General features: G+C 42.5%; 1 protein-coding gene across 6 annotated transcripts in view; it reads left to right on the forward strand.

Annotated features, from left to right (window-relative positions):
* ZC3H7A (zinc finger CCCH-type containing 7A) overlaps window positions 1-20,539 on the forward strand; it is a 38,427-nt gene extending 17,888 nt beyond the window's left edge. For 2 of the 6 annotated variants that reach the window (XM_086375726.1, XM_086375727.1), the window contains exons 9-23: window positions 247-530; window positions 1,991-2,198; window positions 3,278-3,342; window positions 3,889-4,075; window positions 5,125-5,286; window positions 8,534-8,730; window positions 9,004-9,104; window positions 9,752-9,933; window positions 10,343-10,419; window positions 11,347-11,480; window positions 11,882-11,987; window positions 14,514-14,622; window positions 16,434-16,567; window positions 18,368-18,531; window positions 19,638-20,539. In XM_086375726.1, coding sequence (XP_086231852.1) covers window positions 247-530; window positions 1,991-2,198; window positions 3,278-3,342; window positions 3,889-4,075; window positions 5,125-5,286; window positions 8,534-8,730; window positions 9,004-9,104; window positions 9,752-9,933; window positions 10,343-10,419; window positions 11,347-11,480; window positions 11,882-11,987; window positions 14,514-14,622; window positions 16,434-16,567; window positions 18,368-18,531; window positions 19,638-19,827 — 2,300 coding nt within the window. In that variant the 3' untranslated portion in view covers window positions 19,828-20,539. The remainder of the gene's footprint in view (window positions 1-246; window positions 531-1,990; window positions 2,199-3,277; window positions 3,343-3,888; window positions 4,076-5,124; window positions 5,287-8,533; window positions 8,731-9,003; window positions 9,105-9,751; window positions 9,934-10,342; window positions 10,420-11,346; window positions 11,481-11,881; window positions 11,988-14,513; window positions 14,623-16,433; window positions 16,568-18,367; window positions 18,532-19,637) is intronic. The other 4 variants (XM_086375729.1, XM_086375730.1, XR_015154738.1 and 1 more) reach the window with 3 other exon arrangements.
* Window positions 20,540-22,046: the final 1,507 nt, after the last annotated feature.

Below are 22,046 nucleotides of genomic sequence, written 5' to 3' on the forward strand. Positions count from 1 at the left end.
CAGGCATTTTGAGAAAGGAGGAAGCGTTTTCACAAGTGAATATATCTGTTCCTGGGCAAAACAAACTCTTTTTTTTTAGAATTGCTTTTACTCTTTTATTTGAATTGCTTTCACTGTTGTGTCTCTCTGTTTATAATTGCTTTCATATTTTCACCTTGCTCTTCATTTTCTCTGTTACTGGCTATTAACACTAGTATTACGTAAATATACTGAAAATAAGTGAGCATATGTCCATTCATGTTACAGATTTATTAACTCCGAGGCAAGAAGCACTGTCTGTCGTTTCTATACCCGCATCCAGTTTTTCTCACCAAGTTGGAAATGAGCTGGCTTCAATTTCTATTATGCCCTTAACTTCTGTTTTGCCACTGCAAGTGGAAGAGAGTTCTCTACCATCGACGGTGTTGGCAAATGGGGGGAAGATGCCCTTCGGCACACCGGAGGTGTTTTTAGATGATGGAGACATGGTCCTCGGAGATGAAATAGACGATCTCCTGGATTCTGCGCCTGAAGCCAATGAAACCGTCATGGTAAATTTCAGTCTGACTCCTTAAAACCTGGCTTTTTTTTCCCCCCTTTTTTTAAAAATTGTGATATAACCTGCTAGGTATTTTCAGTATTGACTGTAGGCTAAACTTAGGGTTTCTTGAAAATTACTTTTGTCCTTTTACAGTGGTAACTGGCTAATTTTGTCATTTTTTAAATTAAAAAAACAGAACATGCTAGGAATCACGTGTTATGGGAAAGGGAAATTTAACTCCCTGGCAAAAAATAGACATTTGGTATGTAAGGCAAAATGAGTCGATGGATTAAGGATTTCTCATTCCTTAAGGATGATTCTCCTATAGCTACATAACCATAAAGCAAACTCGGGTCCACAGGCCAGATCTGGCCCGCTGCCTCTTTTGTCTGGCCCGAACACTAAGACTGGTTTTGAGATTTTTACATGGCTGGAAGAAAGGGAAAAGAAGAATAATGTTTTAAGATACATGAAAATATCTCATGACACTGCAGTAACAGAGTAGAGTAGTTGCACCAGAGACCGTGTAATCCACAAAGCCTACAATGTTAATAGGGCTGTGTTAATATCCAGCCCTTTATAGAAAAGTTCACTGACTCCTGCTGTGAAGTATATTAAGATAGTGGCAGCAGTGATACTAGAATGATGGCGTGGAGAGGGAAACTCAGAGCTGGTTTCCAGGGAGAGTAAAACCAGTGATGTCCGTGTGGAGCTGACAAAGAGAAGGTGTAAAAGGCAGACAGACGATGGGGGGTGTGGGTGGGGGGAGTTGGTTCCTTCCACTTTGATCTGAGGCAGGTTATTTCACCTCTCAGTCCTTCGGTTTCCTCATCTGTATGGTGACAGTCCTTGTAGGGTGCACCTCAGAGGGTTAGGAGGATTAAATGGACGGTATATCCCGCCCTTTATAGAAAAGTTCACTGACTCCTGCCGTGAAGTATATTAAAATAGTGGAAGGTATTTTAATTGATATAGGAGGCTCTCGAAAAATTGTCACTATGTCGGGGAGGGGCAAGGCATCGTTCCATTTGTTCTCATGAGGCTGTACACTGACATCTCCAAAAAGATGGTCGCCAGTTCTCCAGGCTGCTCTAGCTCCCTTCTCTCGACCACCCTTCCTTCCGCCCTGGCCCCATACTTGCCCTCGTGGTTCCTCTTTGAGGAAACCTTCTGGTTGGCTCAGAGCAGGAAATGTTAGCAATCCTAGGAAGCTTGGAAAATGAAGCAGGGACTTCTCATTTGGGTCACAGTGATATTAGAAGTCACATCTCCAGACTTTTTAAAAAGTGGGGCTGGAGAAGAAGTCAGCTCTGTCGCTTGGATTCTGCCATCTTGGTTATGACTTCAACTTTGTTACCTAACAAAATCACCCAGTGGACTAATTCGTTCTTATGTGCTGGTATTAAAAGCAGTTTGGCTAGCTTGGGACAGAGTTTCATGGACTTAAATCCGGTCTTGTTTCCTCCCCAGCCGTCAGCCTTAGTCAGAGGCCCCCTCCCAACTGCCAGCATTGGCCCGAGCGTCCCCTTCTCTGCGGCGTCTCTTTTGGGCGCCTTGCCCATCGGGGCGAGGTATGCGCCCGCGCCCTCCTTCTCGGAGCTGTATCCGCCTTTGACTTCGTCCTTAGAAGATTTCTGTTCTTCTTTAAATTCATTTTCCATGAGTGAATCCAAACGAGGTAAGACTCGAGCTGCTTATGTAAACGGTTACAGTTCATTTTCTAAAAAAGACAGTCTGTTTAACTAACACTAGGTAGTTGGTACTTGAGTTATTTTCATTGTAGTTGAAAACACACTGTAGCTCTAAAACCTGAAGCTTCCTGTTTTAAACTCACGTGGACTTACCTGTGCCGTTGTGGAGGTCAAGAAGCAGAGGCCTGAGAGTAGGAGTGCATGTGGTACTGTTTGTTTTAATAAGATAACTTGTTAAGGTGGGTGTCTGTTGTTTGGGGGGGCATGAAATGACTTTTAATGTTTTCTCTAGAAAAGGGATAACCCCCTCTTAAAGGGTCTTAAAGACAGGTTATCCTTTTAAATTGTGAACTAGGCAATACTTAGTTAAGACTAATTTAAAATCAGTGTTTCGAATGATAATAGAACCATGTATTTTTGGCTTCATCCATAGCAAACTATAGTGCCTTACTTTGGCAAGGGATTGCTGAGGTTTGGGCCTGACTCCTGTTTTTGTAATCCTAGGCTTAATGTATCCTTTAAGTAGCCACAAGAAAAATCTTCATATTTTTGTCAGTCATCATTACAGTTAAACAAATCAACATCAAAATAATTGATTTAAAGATTGGCAACTGAACAAATGAAAATTTGTGGAAAACAGAGGGCAGAGAGAAAGTAATTGAGTGGTAGACTAAGAAAAAGAAAGAAATTGAACCCGACTGATTCTCTTTAATGTTTTGATGAGTTTCTGCTTCATACTTTCAAAAGGAGAGAATCCTTTCCCATTTTTAATATGAATTATCTTCTTAGTCTTTTTAACATTCCCATTTGATAGGCCCTGCCTTAGCTCATGTTTCTGAAAATTGCTTTTTATTGAAATTTGTTTGTCTAAGGATTATTTATGTCCTTGGTTTCTGGAGGAGAGGAGAGACTCCATAGCCCTCTTTGGATGTCAATAATGAACAAGAAAACTTCTTGGAACTGGGAGGGGAAATAAGGTGGGAAGCCATAGTGAGCTGCTAAGCCCTGATGTTCTTATTACATGATTAGAATGAAAAGGTCTGTTGAAGTTTTTTTATTATTTTAGATCTGTCCACCTCAACTTCTAGAGAGGGAACAGCGCTTAACAACAGTAATTCTTCCCTTTTACTTGTAAGTGCCACTTCCTCTTTTGTAACTTCGTCGCTTAAATTGCAAATAGGTCTTTTACTTAAGTAACTGAGTTATTTGAATGAACGGTACCAGCTCCCTGGAATTTTGTGTGTGCTGTGGGAAAGAGTGCTAAAATAAGACTCTTCTGGAACATCCAGTAATAAGTGCTCTGGGTTTAAGGCTGGATCTGTCACGGCAAATTAATCAACAGTGTAAGAGGCTTTAGCACAGTGTGAATGACGAAGAAATGCAAGATCAGGGCATGAAAACCCTGTTGGCTGATGAAGCAGAACAATTACCCATCGCTTATAACAACTCATGGAGCATCCCAAAATGTGGGGGAGGGGCCTAGAGACCCCAAAGACAGAAAAATGTAGAAGGCAATGGTTTTCAAATAGAAACGTAGTAAGGACAGGATAGTCCTCTGTCTAGTCTGTGCAGAATGTCTCATTTTTCAGATGCGTTTGTTTTCTTCTTTAGTGATAGTGCAATATTTGTTGGCTGTTTTTTGTTTTTTTGTTTTTTGTTTTCTTATGCTTCTTGCAGATGAATGGACCAGGCAGTCTGTTTGCTTCTGAGAGTTTCTTGGGAATTTCAAGTCACCCTCGGAATGACTTTGGAAACTTTTTTGGAAGTGCAGTAACTAAACCCACTTCTTCAGTGACCCCAAGACATCCCCTTGAAGGAACCCATGAACTGAGACAAGCTTGCCAGATCTGTTTCGTAAAATCAGGTCAGGACCAAAGCAAGGAGCTTGTCAATAACCTGCGAGTTCTTAGGAATTTGTAAATCTAAGTGGAAACACCAACTATTGTGACTCTTGCATCTTTATTTGAGTTCTTTCTAAAGAAGCAGCAATTATTGATTAGGAGGAGCCTTTAGAGTCTAATAGGATAAGTCTCGGTTCTTCTTTGATATAATTTTATGTATAGAATCATTTGGAATAGAATATTGACCTGATTTTGAAAATTCTTTGTATTTTAAGTATATGTTTAAGAATGTGAACATTTTCAAATAGAGTGAGAATTAGAAAAAAAGCATTTTAAGACCAGCATGTGATACAGTGTTTGTGAAAATTAGAGTACTTTTTGTTGGGTTATTTCATATCTTTACCCCTAAGTCAAGTGATACAAACACAGTTTACTCTAAACGGGGCCCAAATTCATTTTCTTTCTTAGTTTATTTAAGCATATGCTTTACCTTCACTCAGTTGGTAAAGAATCCGCCTGCAATGCAGGAGATCCTGGTTCGATTCCTGGATTGGGAAGAACTGCTGGAGAAGGGATAGGCTACCCACTCCAGTATTCTTGGGCTTCCCTCATGGCTCAGCTGGTAAAGAATCCACCTGCAATGTGGGAGACCTGGATTCGATCCCTGGGTTGGGAAGATCCCCTGGAGAAGGGAAAGGCTACCCACTCCAGTATCCTGGCCTGGAGAATTCATGGACTGTAGAGTCCATGGGGTCACAAAGAGTCGGACACGACTGAGCGACTTCCGCTTTCACTTTACCTTTAGAAGCCATTAGAATTCTTACTCTAATAATTAAATAAGGGTTATATCTTGGAGCACTGGTGTTTTTGTTCTGATTTTTGTGTTTTGTCTGACAGCACAAAAGACAAAAATTACTTTCCCTAGCTTGTTTATACTTGGGGGTTATGAAAGGACTTTTTCATGGGAATTTAATAATCATTATTCAGTTTCTCACATCTGCTTATAACTGTGCCTGTAAAATGAAATGATACTTCTTGTGCATGTGAACAATCCTTTTAATATCTTTTTCAGGCCCTAAGCTAATGGATTTCACTTATCATGCTAATTTAGACCATAAATGTAAGAAAGATATTTTAATTGGTAGGATAAAGAATGTAGAAGATAAGTCATGGAAAAAAATACGTCCAAGACCGACAAAAACAAATTATGAAGGACCTTATTATATATGTAAAGGTATGTGCTATAATTACTTAATTGGTGTACATGGCCTAGCTGAGAAACAATTTGCTACTTTTATTGCAGTGGTCCTAGTATTACTGTTACTAAAAATGTTTAGTTAACAGCAAATTCCTTGGTTTGAAAGATTAGTATTTTTTTGTATTATTTTTACCTTTGCTTTTAATTTGCTGTCTAGTGGGTGTTTTATAGTTATTTATTGAAATAGGGATTTTACCAGGTTTTAAAGAGAAAACTGTCTCAAACTTTGGGTTCTCTGACATAGTCTAAACAGAATCAGAACACTGAACTAAGGTTTTGATAATGTTACTCTTTTAATATATTTTTGAGAGAAACATAGTGTTTTCATTTTGTCAGACCGCTCCACCTAAATGAGCTTTCAGTCAATTAAGTTGCTCAGTCATGTCTGACTCTGCTACCCCATGGCCTACAGCACGCTAGGCTTCCCTGCCCATCACCAACTCCTGGAATTTGCTCAAACTCATGTCCACTGAGTCGGTGATGCCACCCAACCATCGCAACCTCTGTTGTCCCCTTTTCCTTCTGCCTTCAATCCTTTTCAGCATCAGGGTCTTTTCCAGTGAGTCAGTTCTTCACATTAGGTGGCCAAAGTATTGGAGCTTCAGCTTCAGCATCATTCCTTCTAATGAATATTCAGGAAATGAGCTTTGAATGTCCATAAATGACAGAATGGGAAAGACTAGAGATCTCTTCAAGAAAATCAGAGATACCAAGGGAACATTGCATGCAAAGATGGGCTCAATAAAGGACAGAAATGGTATGGACCTAACAGAAGCAGAAGATATTAAGAAGAGGTGGCAAGAATACACAGAAGAACTGTACAAAAAAGATCTTCATGACCCAGATAATCACGATGATGTGATCACTCACCTAGAGCCAGACATCCTGGAATGTGAAGTCAAATGGGCCTTAGGAAGCATCACTATGAACAAAGCTAGTGGAGGTGATGGAATTCCAGTTGAGCTATTTCAAATCTTGAAAGATGATGCTGTGAAAGTGCTGCACTCAATATGCCAGCAAATTTGGAAAACTCAGCAGTGGCCACAGGACTGGAAAAGGTCAGTTTTCATTCCAATCCCAAAGAAAGGCAATGCCAAAGAATGCTCAAACTACCGCACAATTGCACTCATCTCACACGCTAGTAAAGTCATGCTCAAAATTCTCCAAGCCAGGCTTCAGCAATACGTGCACCGTGAACTTCCAGGTGTTCAAGCTGGTTTTAGAAAAGGCAGAGGAACCAGAGATCAAATTGCCAACATCCGTTGGATCATCGAAAAAGCAAGAGAGTTCCAGAAAAACATCTATTTATGCTTTATTGACTATGCCAGTAGTCAATTGGCATTTGACTGTGTGGATCACAATAAACTGTGGAAAATTTTGAAAGAGGTGGGAATACCAGACCATCTGATCTGCCTCTTGAGAAATCTGTATGCAGGTCAGGAAGCAACAGTTAGAACTGGACATGGAACAACAGACTGGTTCCAAATAGGAAAAAGAGTACATTAAGGCTGTATATTGTCACCCTGCTTATTTAACTTATATGCAGAGTACATCATGAGAAACTCTGGACTGGAAGAAGCACAAGCTGGAATCAAGATTGCCGGGAGAAATATCAATAACCTCAGATATGCAGATGATATCACGCTTATGGCAGAAAGTGAAGAAGAACTAAAGAGCCTCTTGATGAAAGTGAAAGAGGAGAGTGTAAAAGTTGGCTTAAAGCTCAACATTCAAAAAAAAAAAAAAAAAAGCTCAACATTCAGTAAACAAAGATCATGGCATCTGGTCCCATCACTTCATGCCAAATACATGGAGAAACACTGGAAACAGTGTCAGACTTTATTTTGGGGGGCTCCAAAATCACTGCAGATGGTAATTGCAGCCATGAAATTAAAAGACATTTACTCCTTGGGAGAAAAGTTATAACCAACTTAGACAGCATTTTCAAAAGAAGAGACATTACTTTGCCAACAGAGGTCCATCTAGTCAAGGCTATGGTTTTTCCAGTGATCATGTATGGTTGTGAGAGTTGGGCTATAAAGAAAGCTGAGTGCTGAAGAATTGATGCTTTTGAACTGTGGTGCTGGAGAAGACTCTTGAGAGTCCCTTGGACTGCAAGGAGATCCAACCAGTCCATTCTGAAGGAAATCAGTCCTGAATATTCATTGGAAGCACTGATGTTGAAGCTGAAACTCCAATCCTTTGGCCACCTGATGCGAAGAGCTGATTCATTTGAAAAGACCCTGATGCTGGGAAAGATTGAAGGCAGGAGAAAGGGATGACACAGGATGAGGTGGTTGGATGGCATCACTGACTCAATGGACATGAGTTTGAGTAAACTCGGGGAGTTGATGATGGACAGGGAGGGCTGGCGTGCTGCAGTCCATGGGGTCTCAAGGAGTTGGACACAACTGAGTGACTGAACTGAAATGATTTTTTAAACTTAAGTGGTGAACATGCAAACATCAGGGCTTTTTTTGCCCTGTCTGAAGTAAAAGTAATTTAGAATTGTGCTGCTATTTTTTGTTTGTTCGTTTGTTTGTTTTAAGAGTTAATACCATTGGAACTTCCCTGGTGGCTCAGATGGTAAAGAATCTCCCTGCAATGCGGGAGACCCAGGTTCAATCCTGGGGCAAGAAGATCCCCTGGAGAAGGGGATGTCTACCCACTCTGGTATTCTTGCCCTGAGAATTCCATGAGACTGGCAGGCTACAGGGTCGCAGAGTCAGACACAGCTGAGCAACTAACACTTTCATGCTTTCAGTACACCATTCCTGCATAGTAATATGTGTACCGTGGTTTGAAGCTATCCATTAATTGTTACAAAAATTTAAACAGTGCCCTTAGTGTGTTTAATATTCATTGGTTTTGAAAACACAGTGGCCCATGTTTTAAATGTCTTTTAATTCCCTGTCTCCCCCCTAGTGTTTTTTTTTAAATTTTGTTTGAAAATCTATTATTTTTTTTTCCTTTTTCAGAGGATAGTTACTTTACAATGTTGCATTAGTTTCTGCTTTACAGCAAAGTGAATCAGCCACACGTATACATACATCCCTTCTTCCTTGGATTTTCCTCCCATTTAGGTCACCACAGAGCATTGAGTAGAATTCCCTGTGCTATACAGTCGGTTGTCATTAATTACCTGTTTTATTCATATTAGTATATGCATGCCAATCCCAATCTCTTAATCCATCCCACCTCTGTTAATTTCCTGTCTTTCTAGATGTTGCCGCTGAGGAGGAATGTAGATATTCAGGCCACTGCACATTTGCTTATTGCCAGGAGGAGATAGATGTCTGGACGCTGGAGCGGAAGGGGGCGTTCAGCAGAGAGGCTTTCTTTGGTGGCAATGGAAAGATCAGCTTTACCGTGTTCAGACTGTTCCAGGAGCATCTTGGAGAATTTATATTCCTTTGTGAGGTACTGTCTCCAAGTCTTCTTTCGACTGTGAAACAGGTGGTGGTTTCTGACCCAGTAGTATCAAGGGCTTCGCTCTGGTCCTGCTGTATGCTAAAGCATTTGCTTAGCAATGGTAGCCACTGTTACTATCCAAAAGAATAACATTAAGACATCCTATCTGCCGAGTGTTAATTGACATATGCTTGTAATGTGTAAGTATGAACGTCATCAGCATCACACAAAAGTTATCATCTTGTAATACATTTTTACGATAATTCTTCTTCTCTGTTTCAGAAATGTTTTGATCATAAGCCTAGAATGATAAGTAAAAGAAACAAAGATAATTCTACTTCTTGTTCTCATCCGGTTACAAAGCATGAATTTGAAGACAATAAGTATGTTGGTATTTTCTAATATTTTTAGACAATTAATCCTCTTTTTAGATCCCAATAAAACCAGAGTAGTATCTTCCCAGGCGTTCCCCTCTCCTTTTGTTGATTTGAAAGATGGTGACTATTTTTAAACGGCTAATAGGTTTTGCTTAGAATTTTTAAATGAATTATTAATATTTAATACAGAAAATCAATACTGATTTATAGCTTCTCATGACATGGATTTAGGTATTTTAATATAGCTTAATATAATTATCCTCTCCTCTCCCCAATTAATCCTACACTTGCATACAGTGATTTGTTTTTTTCTGATAATGATTTAAAATGTATTTTCAGTCTAGAATTTTACATTTTGTATATGTATATGGGCTTCCTGGTAGCTCAGATGGTAAAAAATCCACCTGTAATGCAGGAGATGTGGGTTTGATCCCTGGATTGGGAAGATCTCCTGGAGAAGGGAATGACAACCCACTCTAGTATTCTTGCCTGAGTATCCCATAGATAAGAGCCTGGCGGGCTACAATTCATTGACTCGCAAAGAGTCAGACATGACTGAGCGATTAAGCACACACACACACGTGTATATACATTTTTTAAAAAAACAAGCTGTGGTAGAACAGTAGTAAAATGTCACTCTATTTTCCTCGTAGGTGCCTTGTCCACATTTTGCGAGAGACAACAGTAAAGTATTCCAAAATACGTTCTTTCCATGGCCAGTGTCAGCTTGATTTATGTCGACATGAGGTTCGATATGGCTGTTTAAGGGAAGACGAGTGCTTTTACGCACATAGTCTTGTAGAACTGAAAGTCTGGATATTGCAAAATGAAACAGGTAGGTTTGTGCGAGATTGAGACAAGTCCCCTCAAGAGCAGTCAGGGTTTACGAAAGGGTATCGAAGACCTTTCTCCATCAGTCTGGTGTGGCAGCACTGTAGATTTTATCCTGAGTCTTAAACCTGAGTCACTTCATCTTTCGAGTGGCCTATTTTGAATGTAGCCTCGTATAAGTAATTGCTGATACAAGTTCATGTATGCAGTACGGATCCGTGAGGAAGAAAGATTCTTCGGAAGGCACCAAGAGCTGTATTTGTAAAGATTCCATTTCAAAAGAGTAGTATGATATTCCTCCTTGGTGACAGATTATGCCAAATGGGGGTAAAGAATTGAGTCTGACTGTGCCTAGACAGGTGGCCTGGTATTGCGTTAAGATCCTTAAAAAAAAAGTCTTCGGCATTTCTCAGGTATCTCACATGATGATATTGCCCAGGAATCTAAACGATATTGGCAAAATTTGGAAGCAAACGTACCTGGAGCTCAGGTATGTTTTTCCTTTATCCTTTCTGCATTTGGGATCTTTTCTGGAATTGCCTGGTGGATGTTAGTAGTTGGCAGATGCAGTTTATACTTCCATACAATCCAGTAACTCTCTTGAGTTTATTGAGTTAAATGGGAAAAAAAATTGTATAAATGTGAAAAAAAAATTTCTGAATTTTAGTTGATTATCATTAAGATAAAAAAACAAAAAACTAGGCATCTCATAGCACCTGCCAGGAATACAGGTTAGGGAATTCCCTGGTGGTCCAGTGGTTAGGACTCTGCGATTCCACTTCAGGGGCCATGGGTTTGATCCCTGGTCAGGAAACTAAGATCCTGCATAGCCAAAGAAGAAAAGAATATAGGGTACAATTTTCTCTAATTATTTTATCTTTTGGTCACACCACATAGCATGTAAGATCTTAGTGCCCCAACCTGAGATTGAATCCACATCCCCTGCAGTACAAAGTGCAGAGTCCTGACTACTGGACTCTCAGGGATGTTCCAGGATACAGTTTTCTTATTTAGTTTATTTGGCAAAACAGTTGGGTTCTTGGGCTGTGGGGATCCTCGGAGTAGGGGAGGTAGACGATGTAGTTTTGCTTACCACTTAGCCAGACTGCTTTATCCAGCCATCTTTCTTCCTTTCTCCCCACAAGTCCTAAACATTATCACCAGAGCTGGCTTTGCTAAATTGAGGTTTGGCATCTGTAATCTACTTTCATCATATTCTCTTATATTTGGGTAGAGAACTGGAGATTTAGTTATCAGATCGTATATATAGTGGTCAAATCATCAGACCAGACAAGAACAGAAGTTGCGTGCTGTTATATTAAAAAAAAATAATAGCTCACAGTTGTGCATGGTGAATGAATGTGTTCTCAGAAAATGGTTTTCTGTTCAATTAAAACTGATCTCTTAATTACTTAAGGTACTTGGCAATCAAATAATGCCTGGATCCCTTAATATGAAGATAAAATTCGTATGTGCTCAGTGTCTGAGAAATGGCCAAGTCATTGAACCAGACAAAAACAGAAAATATTGCAGTGCAAAAGCAAGGCATTCGTAAGTAGTGTGTGTGTGCAAAGAGTGCCTGTTTCTTTTCAGGGGCGTAAAATCGTACATATAAGAAAAAAGATTAAGGCTGTGAGGAGAGCAGAGGAAAGCAGACAATTTAGGAGTAATTGCAGACCAAAAGGAAAGAGATTTTTAGGCTTTAGTAGCTAAGAATTCAACAAAATTCAATAGTGTTTTTCCTGTATTTTACCATTTCCTTGTTTAGCATTCATAGGGAATGTCTGTCTATAAATATCAACAGGAAGTAAAATGACAGAATCATAAGGCATTTCTTTTAGAAGGGTTGAAAAAAAAATCTCTGGTCCCTTAGGTACAGACTTTGTACCTGCCCCTTTATATTATGCCTTTGCCAGTGTGTTTTTGTTTTTTCTGAACTCCATTTTTCTTAGGTGGACCAAAGATCGTCGTGCGATGAGAGTGATGTCTATTGAACGTAAGAAGTGGATGAACATCCGTCCTCTTCCCACAAAGAAACAAATGCCTTTACAGTTTGATGTACATACGTAATTTTTAAGCCACTTTTTTTTTTATTAGGCATTTCAAATCATTAGAAAGTAGTAGTAATTCAGATGGAAACTGGTGCCCTTTAAATGATGCTCGCCGTGTTACTAAATCTAAGTGGTCCTTTCGTTCTCCTTCCCCTTTGGTGTGTGTGGCTCTGGCGCAGTGTTTAGGCTGATTGGAATGAGTTACTTAGGAGACGTAGAAAATGAGCTAGAGAGAAGCGATGGTCTAGACTCAGCTTGTTTTCCAGATGGGTGACTGTGAGCAAATGGGAGAGAATTTCATTGATTCCTCAGCTTTGCTATCAAACCCAAGACTTTCTGTATTATTAACTCTATTGATGAGTTTTTGGTGTGTTTTTTTTTTTTTTTATCACGCCTGTTTCTTTTACTGAAGCAATGGATGCTCGCTAAAGGATACCTAATGTTACAGGATTTTCTTGAAGTAACCCAAGGGAAAAATGCTTCCTGTTAGAGCAACATGTTCCCCCAAAGCCCTTAGATTGAGAACACCAAACTGACTTACAAGGTGGCACGTTTCATCTTGGTCCCTCTGGTCCCCTACACGGTCGTCTGGGCAAAGCTTGGAACTGGCCCGACTTGCTTGTTCCCAAGAGAGGGTCTGGCGGGGTTATACCTGAGCTCAGGTGAGGGGCGCTTTCAGCCCCAGCGGAGAAAACATGGAGAGAGTCCTTTGCCCAGAGCAGCAGTGCAGATGCACTGCAGAGTCTCCACTGGCGATGCTCCTTCTCCAGACTGCCAAGGAGCTGAGGGAGAGGCGGGTCCATTTCCCATCACCCAGGGCACCTTGGAGTTCGTGAAACTTAACACAGGTTACAAGGCCAGTCTTTGAAGGAGGTGATGTGTTTGTGTTTATCCACTGTGGTTTCAGCCTCATAGATACGGGTGATTTATTAGTGGGCTATAAAAAGAGAGGAGGAAGGCTTATTAGAACCAGTGATTATCTTGTGCTTCAGTAGATGGTGGAGATTATAGATGTACTCCTCAAAATTTTGCCAAAACAAAGACGACTGGGAACAGTTCTAGCTCATGAGGCAGCTGCCTAGAACCGCTGATTATTCTCTCATTGCAGATGCGGTGTTCTGCACTGCGTTTACAGGAACCCATTTCCTCTGTTTCCCTACCCCTCTAGATATTGCTAAGGGGTCCTTTTTCTAAAAGAAGAAATAATACTCTGCCTGTGTGTATGTGTGTAGGCAGTGTGGCGAGGCGGGGAGAGGATGGGCTTCAGGGTCTGCCCGAAGGGCCAGTTAGTTAGCCTCAGTTTGCTTATCTGTAAATGGGAATCATTGCATCCTAGGGAACATGGTGAGATGGTGTTGTGTAAAAACCCAGCACAGAGCGGCCTTCTCCTTTATCTTCTCTTCTCCCTGCTCCTTATCACTGAGCTTTGAAAGACAATGATCAGTGTCTACCTAGTAATACCTAAGTACTTCCTGGGGCTTGACTGGGAAAAGAAGATAAGAAAATCCATCACAAGAATGTTTTGTTGACTATTGACTTCCTGAAAAAAAATTGTAAAGGGGTTGGGGGGTCCCTGACTTTGGGGGGGGAGGTCCCTGACTTTGGTTCAGAGGAGGAAAGGAGCAGTGTTTAGTGTTAACTGCTTCTTAATTTTTGGTGAAAGTCAATGCTAAGCCTTTACTGTTTTGTAAACTAATACATAGAGCCAGCTCTGTTGAATCACGGATAAACTAAGACAAGCTAACAGTGAGTTGTACCAGGATTCATGCTCCATAAAGACAAGCACGTTGATAATACTTAGGAATGAGCTCTAGGTGACAGTGGTGTTCCTCGTTCTTAATAGTCACGGGTCTTAGGGAAATCTGTGTTCTGCTGACTGCTATCACTTTATTTTTCCTATCAGTATCACTGTATTTACTCTGTAAAATAAAAATGCAAATAACCACAAGAGGTATTACTTGAATGCTGTATGACTGGATGGCCTGGTTAGTGGAGTAATTGTCTTCTGACACTGCAGAGATAGTGAATGATGGCTGAGATTAGCGGCCAGTGTCAGTGAGAAGAAAACATCGGAGGTTTTCTCTGACCTCATTTATTGGAGGCGTCTGCAGTTTCTTTCCTGCTTCCCAAGCGCTGACAAGGAGGTATCTTGGGTGTCAGGCAGAGGAGAGTAGCATATGTCATACTGAGGGGGCCAGAGACTTGCACCACAGAGATAAAGGGCTCTGCTGTGTTAAAAGCAGATACTCTGAATAAGTGAATCTGTTGACATTTTCTCATAAGAAAATGTTCCATATTCCAGTTCCATACTTATGCTCTTTTGAAAAGTTTTGAGACAGAAAGCTTGATATCATCTCATGTCTTTGAGGCTTATAGTCAATTTGAATAGGAGCAAATTAATCTCATTTAAAAATTGTATTATTCAGCATTAGCATGAATAATAATATTTATTTTGCTTACACGTAAAAATTAGGCAGTTTTACTCAGTGTACTCTGTCTTAAAGCATATTCATGTATTTTTTTTTTTATACAGCTGTGCAATCATATTGCTTCTGGGAAAAAATGTCAGTACATTGGAAACTGTTCTTTTGCTCACAGTCCTGAGGAACGAGAAGTGTGGACCTACATGAAGGAGAACGGGAGTAAGTTGATGATTAAGCATGGCCTCGACACCCACGGAATCCAGCTCGCCTGGAAGCCTCTTTCCTCCCTGTAAATTGCCAGCTTACAGGGAACACAGAAGGCAGTCTGTGCTGTAAACCATTATCTCATTTTATCAGTGAAGCAGAGTCTGACCACCAATCATGTTTGCTTAGGTCAAATTTGGATACAAAAACATAGGTCAGCATCCTCTGACATCATAGGCGTGTCCCTGAGTCACTGTCTGGGGAAGTTCATTCCTTCCACGAGTGCTCGGGTCAGATCACCTGCTCCTGTTTGAAGAGTCACCCCTGAATTCATCAGGTTGGAACTGGAGGTTTCTTCTGGGAACTCTTATGGGTAGAACAGGCCCAGACGCAAAGGCCCAAGGAGAGAATGTTTGTCTTGGTCAAGCATCAGTTTTACTGTGAGAGCCTTGGAAAGAAGCCTCAGGCAACCTTTCACTTCCGACCAGAAAAGGTTTTGCTACCAGGATCATTGTTCTTCAGTCTTAAGTAAACTGATCAAAATTTATGGATGGCTTAAGATCTGCAATCTGGGGATTTCAAGAACCAATCTGATTTAAGCACATCACCTACTGTATTTCAGCCATGTAAACATTCAGTGACTTGTGTGAGTGGGACTCCTTGCTTGGAGTGAGGACTTGAGCTTGGCCTTCCTGAAGGTATCCTTACAAATCAGGGCTCTTGCAGCAATTCCTGCTACCACTGGCCTGAAGGAAGAAGGATTTCCTATTTTATCTCTAATCTTAGCTGGAGATATATTGTTAGAAACACTTGAGCAGACAGTAGAGCCGGGTTTTGACCAGATCCTCATTTCCAGCTTTTTTTTTTTTTTAACTCAGTACCTCTCAGCTAGGAATGAATTTTGCCACCCACACGCCTCTCCCCTTGGGGACAGTTGGTAGCATCTGGACCTTTTTTATTGTTACAACTTGTGGGCCAGTGCTACTGGCAGCTGGTAGGCAGAGGCCAGGGAGATTGTTAAACATCGTACAGTGCACAAGGCTTATCCAGCCACAAGGAATTATCTGGCTCAGCACACAGGGGGGGCTGAGGCTGAGAAACCTTAGTTTTATCAGTGGATGGTAGTGCCGGATACACTTGTTCCTACTGTAAGCAGCAGCTTGCAGCCACAGCCCGGGACCTGGTCATCACCGTGCTGTTGTAAATTGCACCCCTGTGTGTCAGTCCCCTGGGACAGGAGCTGGCCTGACGGGGCCCCATCAGGGTCAGAATCTTGGTCCCTATGGTAGGTTTCTCACCTTTCTCAGTAAACAGTGAGGAGCTGTGTAAGTTGCCTGAGTGTTTACGGCACTGATAACGTGTGTTTGACGTGGGCCATCGTGAAGCCGTGGCTTTCCTTTTCAGCAATGCCCTTGAAATGGCTTCTGAATTTTATTTTTTGGCTGCACCATGCGGCATGTGGGATCTTAGTTCCCTGACCAGAGACCAAGCTTGTGTCCCCTGCAGTGGAAGCTCAGAATCTTAACCACTGGACCACCAGGGAAGTCTTGGGTTTCTGAATTTTAAACACCCACAAGGTGTCTTGCAAATCCAGGGAGGAGTTCATCAATCTTGAAAACTAATGTTTGTCTGTACCCTAACAGACCTGAATTTGGTTCTTACCCTGAGCGTCTGGAACTGGCCCGTCTCTCGTGCTTAATACATAATCAGTCTCTGTTTGCCTTTTGATTTTCTTTTGAAAATTATGCTGACTGATGCAAAAAGAGTGCATGCTTTAAATGGTGTCTTTAAATATTTGCCGCTGAAAGGAGTTCATTTTTCTGTAGTACAAGATATGGAGCAGTTTTATGAACTCTGGCTAAAGAGCCAAAAAAGTGAAAAAAGCGATGATGCAGCCAGTCAGTCCAGCAAAGAGAATGGAAAGCAAATCCACATGCCGACGGATTACGCGGAAGTTACTGTAAGTACCGCAGGTTGGTGCCCTTGCCTGTGCTTCCAGGCCTTTCTTTACTTTCCCACCTTCTCCCAAACTTGGCTCCCTCGCTCCCAGCTGGCCTGCCCGCCTCCCGGTGTCTTCATCTTCTCTTTGCGCTGGCTCCTTTCTGTGAGTCTAAGCCTCTCTGTCCTAAAAACTCCTTTCCTGCCTCCTTTTTCTGACTCTGGAAGCAGGAGCTGGTGAGTCACTGGCCTGAGACCCTGGGTAGCTTACGGAATGCCTCTGTGAGGGAGACGCAAAGCGTGATGAGCCTGCGGGTGTATCCCGCGGCTGGGCCACGCAGGTGCTCAGGAACCGAGGGTTCCCCACCCCCAGCTGGGTTTCTGGATGGGATGCTCCTCCTTGTTTCTGGATGGGATGCTATGCAGCACGTGGGATCTTGGTTCCCCAGCCAAGGATTAAACCCATGCCCCCTGCACTGGAGTCTTAACCACTAGACCATCAGGGAACTGCCCACCTCGCCCCAGAGTCCTCGTGTTCCCTTACTGTCCTCCTGCAGTCTGGCCTCTGTCTCTGGGTTCCACCCCAGACATAAGTCACCTGCGGTGTTTCACTGGGCTTGCTTGTATCTTGGGCCGACCATCCCAAGTCATAATGTTAACAGTTTGCCGTGTTTGCTTCTGTTAGGTAAATAAAATGTCACAGATGAGGTTGGAACCCCAGTTGTCACCCTTCCCAGAGGGACCAGGTCCAGTGTGTCTTTTTCCAGGCCGTGTCTCCATATCTTGGACTGTCTATTCCTAATCTGTAGTTCTGCCCAGCGTGGTGTTTTAAACTGACACAGACATGTGCGTTAACTCTGCTCCTTGTTTCCAGTTTTGTTTTTTTAGCCTCTCTCTGAATTGAATCAGTCAGACCCAGGTCAGGGACATGTCTCTGCTCACGATAAGCCCTATGGACTCTGCCCTCTCTGCCCAGGCTCAGCGCCGATTGCCTTGCCACCTAAAGTACTGCTGGGGTTTCCAGAGCAGGGTCACCCCAGCTTGCTGGGTCGTGAGAGTCACTGTGACCCTGTTCTCTCCGCCCCCTTACCCCTGCCCCCCGGCACCGCCTAGCATGTGAGATCCTGGTTCCCCTGCCAGGGATCAAATCCACATCCCCTGCATTGGAAGCACAGAGTCATAACCACTGCACTGCCAGGGAAGTCCCTCTGTAAACCTGTTCTTACCCAGCATCACACAGGATTCTGACACAGGGCCCTTGGGAAGTGCTGTTCAAACACCGCACACTTGCATCTGTGGCAGGACAGGGTTCCTAATACAGTTTGCGGGTCTGTGCCCCCGGGGTGGCGTTTTCCCAGCATGGGTACTTCCCTGGCCCCTGGCACACGTCCTGGCCCGCAGTAGGGGCTCAGTTCATGTGCAAGAGTGGAGTTGCTACTCCTTGTTCTTGCACAGCAGGCGAACCCTGGGCTTTCGCATCCTCTCTGATTTTCCTCATGGTATTTATCCTCCCCGGGACCCTGGTTTGAACCTGGCCCCCCATCCTCCCGACAAGACACCCTTGTTGGCACACCGGCTTCTTGCTAGAGAGTGCCTGGACCCCCGGCCCAGCTCATTGCCCCGGTTCTCTGCTTCCTATGTGCTGGGGGCACCCTCAGCCCATCTCTCCCAGCTACCCCTGCTGGCAGGGCTCCCCAGGAATAGAATGTGGGCCTTAGGTGGAGTTGTTTTTAGTCAATCTGGGGCCTGAACACGGGTGACCCATCAGGGGCCCCCCCGGACAGCAGCTGCTGACGCGACTCCTGTCTTCCGTGCGCTGCAGGTGGACTTTCACTGCTGGATGTGCGGGAAGAACTGCAACAGTGAGAAGCAGTGGCAGGGCCACATCTCCTCCGAGAAGCACAAAGAGAAGGTCTTCCACACTGAGGATGACCAGTACTGCTGGCAGCACCGCTTTCCAACGGGGTATTTTAGTATTTGTGATAGGTACGTGGGTCTCTGTAGCTTCCCACGTGAACTTTGCTGGTCTGGCTTGAATTCCACAGTCATTGTATCAGTAGACAGGGTGCAGGCTAAATCACTTCTGTTGTCAGACTCTGTGCGACCCCATGGACTGTAGCCCTCCAGGTTCCTCTGTCCATGGGATTCTCCAGGCAAGAATACTGGAGTGGGTTGCCATTTCCTTCTCCAGGGGATCTTCTGACCCAGGAATTGAACCCACATCACTCACCTCTCCTGCACTGGCAGGCAGGTTCTTTGCCACTGAGAGCTACCTAGGATGCAGTAGACATGGTACCTGGGTGGCAAAGTCTTCTAATCCTGGATGTTGGCATCTGAGCTCAGAGTTTTAGTTGCTCCTTGAACATTTCCTTCACTCACCTGAGTTACCTGAAAAGATTTACTAGTTTGCCCGTACTGGAGTGAGACATCTTAAGATAACCAGACAGAGAAGGAAGTTCATTCAGGCTTGCCCAGATGATCTCTGAGCTGGCAGTGAGGATTCTCTGACTCTTCACAACCGTCTTTTCGTAGTAGATGGTCATCACTTTTGAAACTGCCTTTGAATTATATTCCAAGTGTCAATCTGGAACTTTCTCAGGTCAGATGGAAGTAGTATTAATAGTATCACTCTTTTAAGTATAGTATCACTCTTTTAAGTATAGTTAGAAAATCTTTCATTGAAAAGCTAGGTAATTTTGAATTGCTCCTTATTTTGTTGTTGGCCATTCCTATTTGATTTCCCAGTTTAGATCCATGTGATATGTAGAATTATTGAAGATTATTTTCTACTTCCCGTCCCCTCTGATTTTCTTTCTACTGCATTAGGAAGGAGTGGAGTGTTTTTTTCCCCAGCAATCAGTCTTTTTCATTAACTAATGCATTTAAATAGTTTAAGGTACTCATTTCTGCCAAGACAATAAAATACTCATTTTTATTATACTCCAATATAAAAGTATTAAAAATACTCATTTTTCTAGGATTATGAATTTGAGCTAAAAGTTTAACACAAACCATAAAGGTAGTGAAGAGCACATTTTAAAGATTGTTCTAAACAATGGGTGGACACTTACCAAGCTGACTTTTCCTAACAGGTATATGAATGGTACCTGCACGGAAGGAAGCAGCTGTAAATTTGCACACGGCAACGCTGAACTTCATGAATGGGAAGAGAGAAGAGACGCCCTAAAGATGAAGCTCAACAAAGCACGAAAAGATCACTTAATTGCCCCCAATGATAATGACTTTGGAAAATATAGTTTTTTGTTTAAAGATTTAAACTAATATGCTGGCTTTTATGTATGTTACCTAATCAGGGCATTGACCAGAAAAATTGAAAGTGTTGTAAGGCACGTAGCAGAGGAGCTGCAGGTTTCCTGCTTGTATTGGCGTCTCTCATCCCTCCTGAGCAGCAACCCACAGTAGGTAGGAAAACGGGCTGTTGGACAGGTCTGGCCAGGCTCTTAGGGCGTCACATGGCGAAGTGACCGCTGCCGGTTGCCATCTGTTGAACAGACTTTTGGATGAATTGTGTTTGGGAAGAGGTGATGTCCAGGCCGACTCCTTGAGTTGGTCCTTCAGATAAGAACCATGATGGTGAGAGAGAAACCCTGTACTAGGATCAGAACACATGATGAATGAATTCTTCACGCGTTTTTAAGAGGAACGCATTTGTCTAATAAAGTTCGCTACTTATCTGTACGTAGGTTGCTAAAAAGGATTTTCTTAACTCAGATTTTAAGCCAAATAACCATTTAACACTAGTATATGTTAAATGGGGTATTTTTCTGTATTTGTATGTTTCACTATAATAAGGGAACTGAGGATAATGTGCATTGAGACTATTTTGAAAAATAATCAGTTGACTCAAATTTTATTTCTTGGTCTTTTGCTGTTTAAATGATGATTTTGAAAGATTACACTTGTACTGTTGGTATTGCGTAGTGTATGGACCAATATTGCCTGTAATAAAGATTTTATATATAGATGTCTTTCATTTTGTGGTATGGTCCTTGCCTCACAAAGAATTGTTAAAACTGGGTCCTAAAATCACAAGGTTAGATCTTTTTTTTTCTGGGCCTTCCATGCAGCTTGTGGGATCCCAGTTCCCCAACCAGCGATCGAACCTGGGCCCTTGGCAGTGGAAACATGAAATCCTAACCATTGGATCGCCAGGGAATTCCCTAGATTTTTTTAAAAACACTTTTCTTTAAGCAATCAATGACAGAAAGTAAATGAGAGGGACATGGCAGCAACTGCCTCCTGTCTCACTCTCCTGCGATTCAGGTTGCTAAAAGGCTTCTCTTATTGACCGACATGCTAACCCCTCTGGGAACTCTTCTGTGTTTCATTGAGATGAACACTCAGCAAGGGGATGCATGGTCAGCTAGGACGTGGGCTGTGGGACTCCGCAGAGATAGCCGTCGAGCGAGATGCGCTCGATAGGGTCGTTGTGGTTGTTGAAAGACCGCTGAAGATATGGTCAGCACAGAGACAAAGGCACCGTTGTCGTTCTGCTAAGTCTCCCTAGTCTGACGGCCTTCATGACGTTTTTCTTCTCCATCCTTCCAGACTTCTTTTGTGCTCTTTCCAGGGAGAATAGATGTTAAAAAAAGATATCTCTGCTGTTCTGTTTCAACCTGCAGTTTAAACAGTTGGTTGTTTTAACCTTGGAAATCTAGGCTTGAAACCTAGTTTGGAATCCTCTGACTGGTCAAGAGGAGAATTTTTTTTTATTTTCACACCCCACCTCAAAATTTTCTGTGCCTCGGCTCTCTTGCAGTTCTCTGTGCTCTGAACCATCTTTGCAGTAAATCCCACTTCTGCCTAAGTCGTCCAGTTTGTTGCTCTGGTTTCCACCTAAGAACCCTGCAGGCCACAGCCTTGGTCTCAGCAGCAGGATTTACAGTCGTTCAGTCACTAAGTCATATCTTAATCTGCGACCCCATGGACTGCAGTGCTCCAGGCTCCCTTGTCCTTCACTGTCTGACAAAGTTTGCCCAGAACTGAGTCGGTGATGCTCTCTAACCATCTCACCCTCTGCTGCTCCCTTCTCTTTGACTTTCTTTTCCAGCATCAAGGTTTTTGCCAGTGAGTCAGCTTTTTGCATCAGGTGGCCAAAATATTGAAGCTTCAGCATCAGTCCTTCCAGCATCAGTGAATATTCAGCATCAGGAAATCAGTCTAATTACTCCATGATGAAGTCACATCCCCATCCCAGAAATGAAGAGAAGAGAGTAGTACTGGGGTGAGGAGAGGGAAGGAAAATAAGGTATAAAAGAGCAAAACTGCAGTACTAACAGCATTGGAAACTAATAAATTGATGTGTCTCCTTGGACAGGTTGACCTGCCTATCTCCTCCAGAGTGGATTTTTTGTTTGTTTCAATGTTTTAACAAATGGAGATACAATTTTAAAACCCCCAATGTTACCATTTTAAAGTAGAAATCCATGGTTTTAGTAGAATCCAAATGTGCTACAATTGCCACAATGAAAAAGTGTTTT

Source organism: Bos grunniens, chromosome 25 (genome assembly GCF_055505025.1).
Source record: "Bos grunniens cultivar Pamir isolate PY7600 chromosome 25, Bosgru_T2T1.0, whole genome shotgun sequence".
Lineage (NCBI taxonomy): Eukaryota > Metazoa > Chordata > Mammalia > Artiodactyla > Bovidae > Bos > Bos grunniens.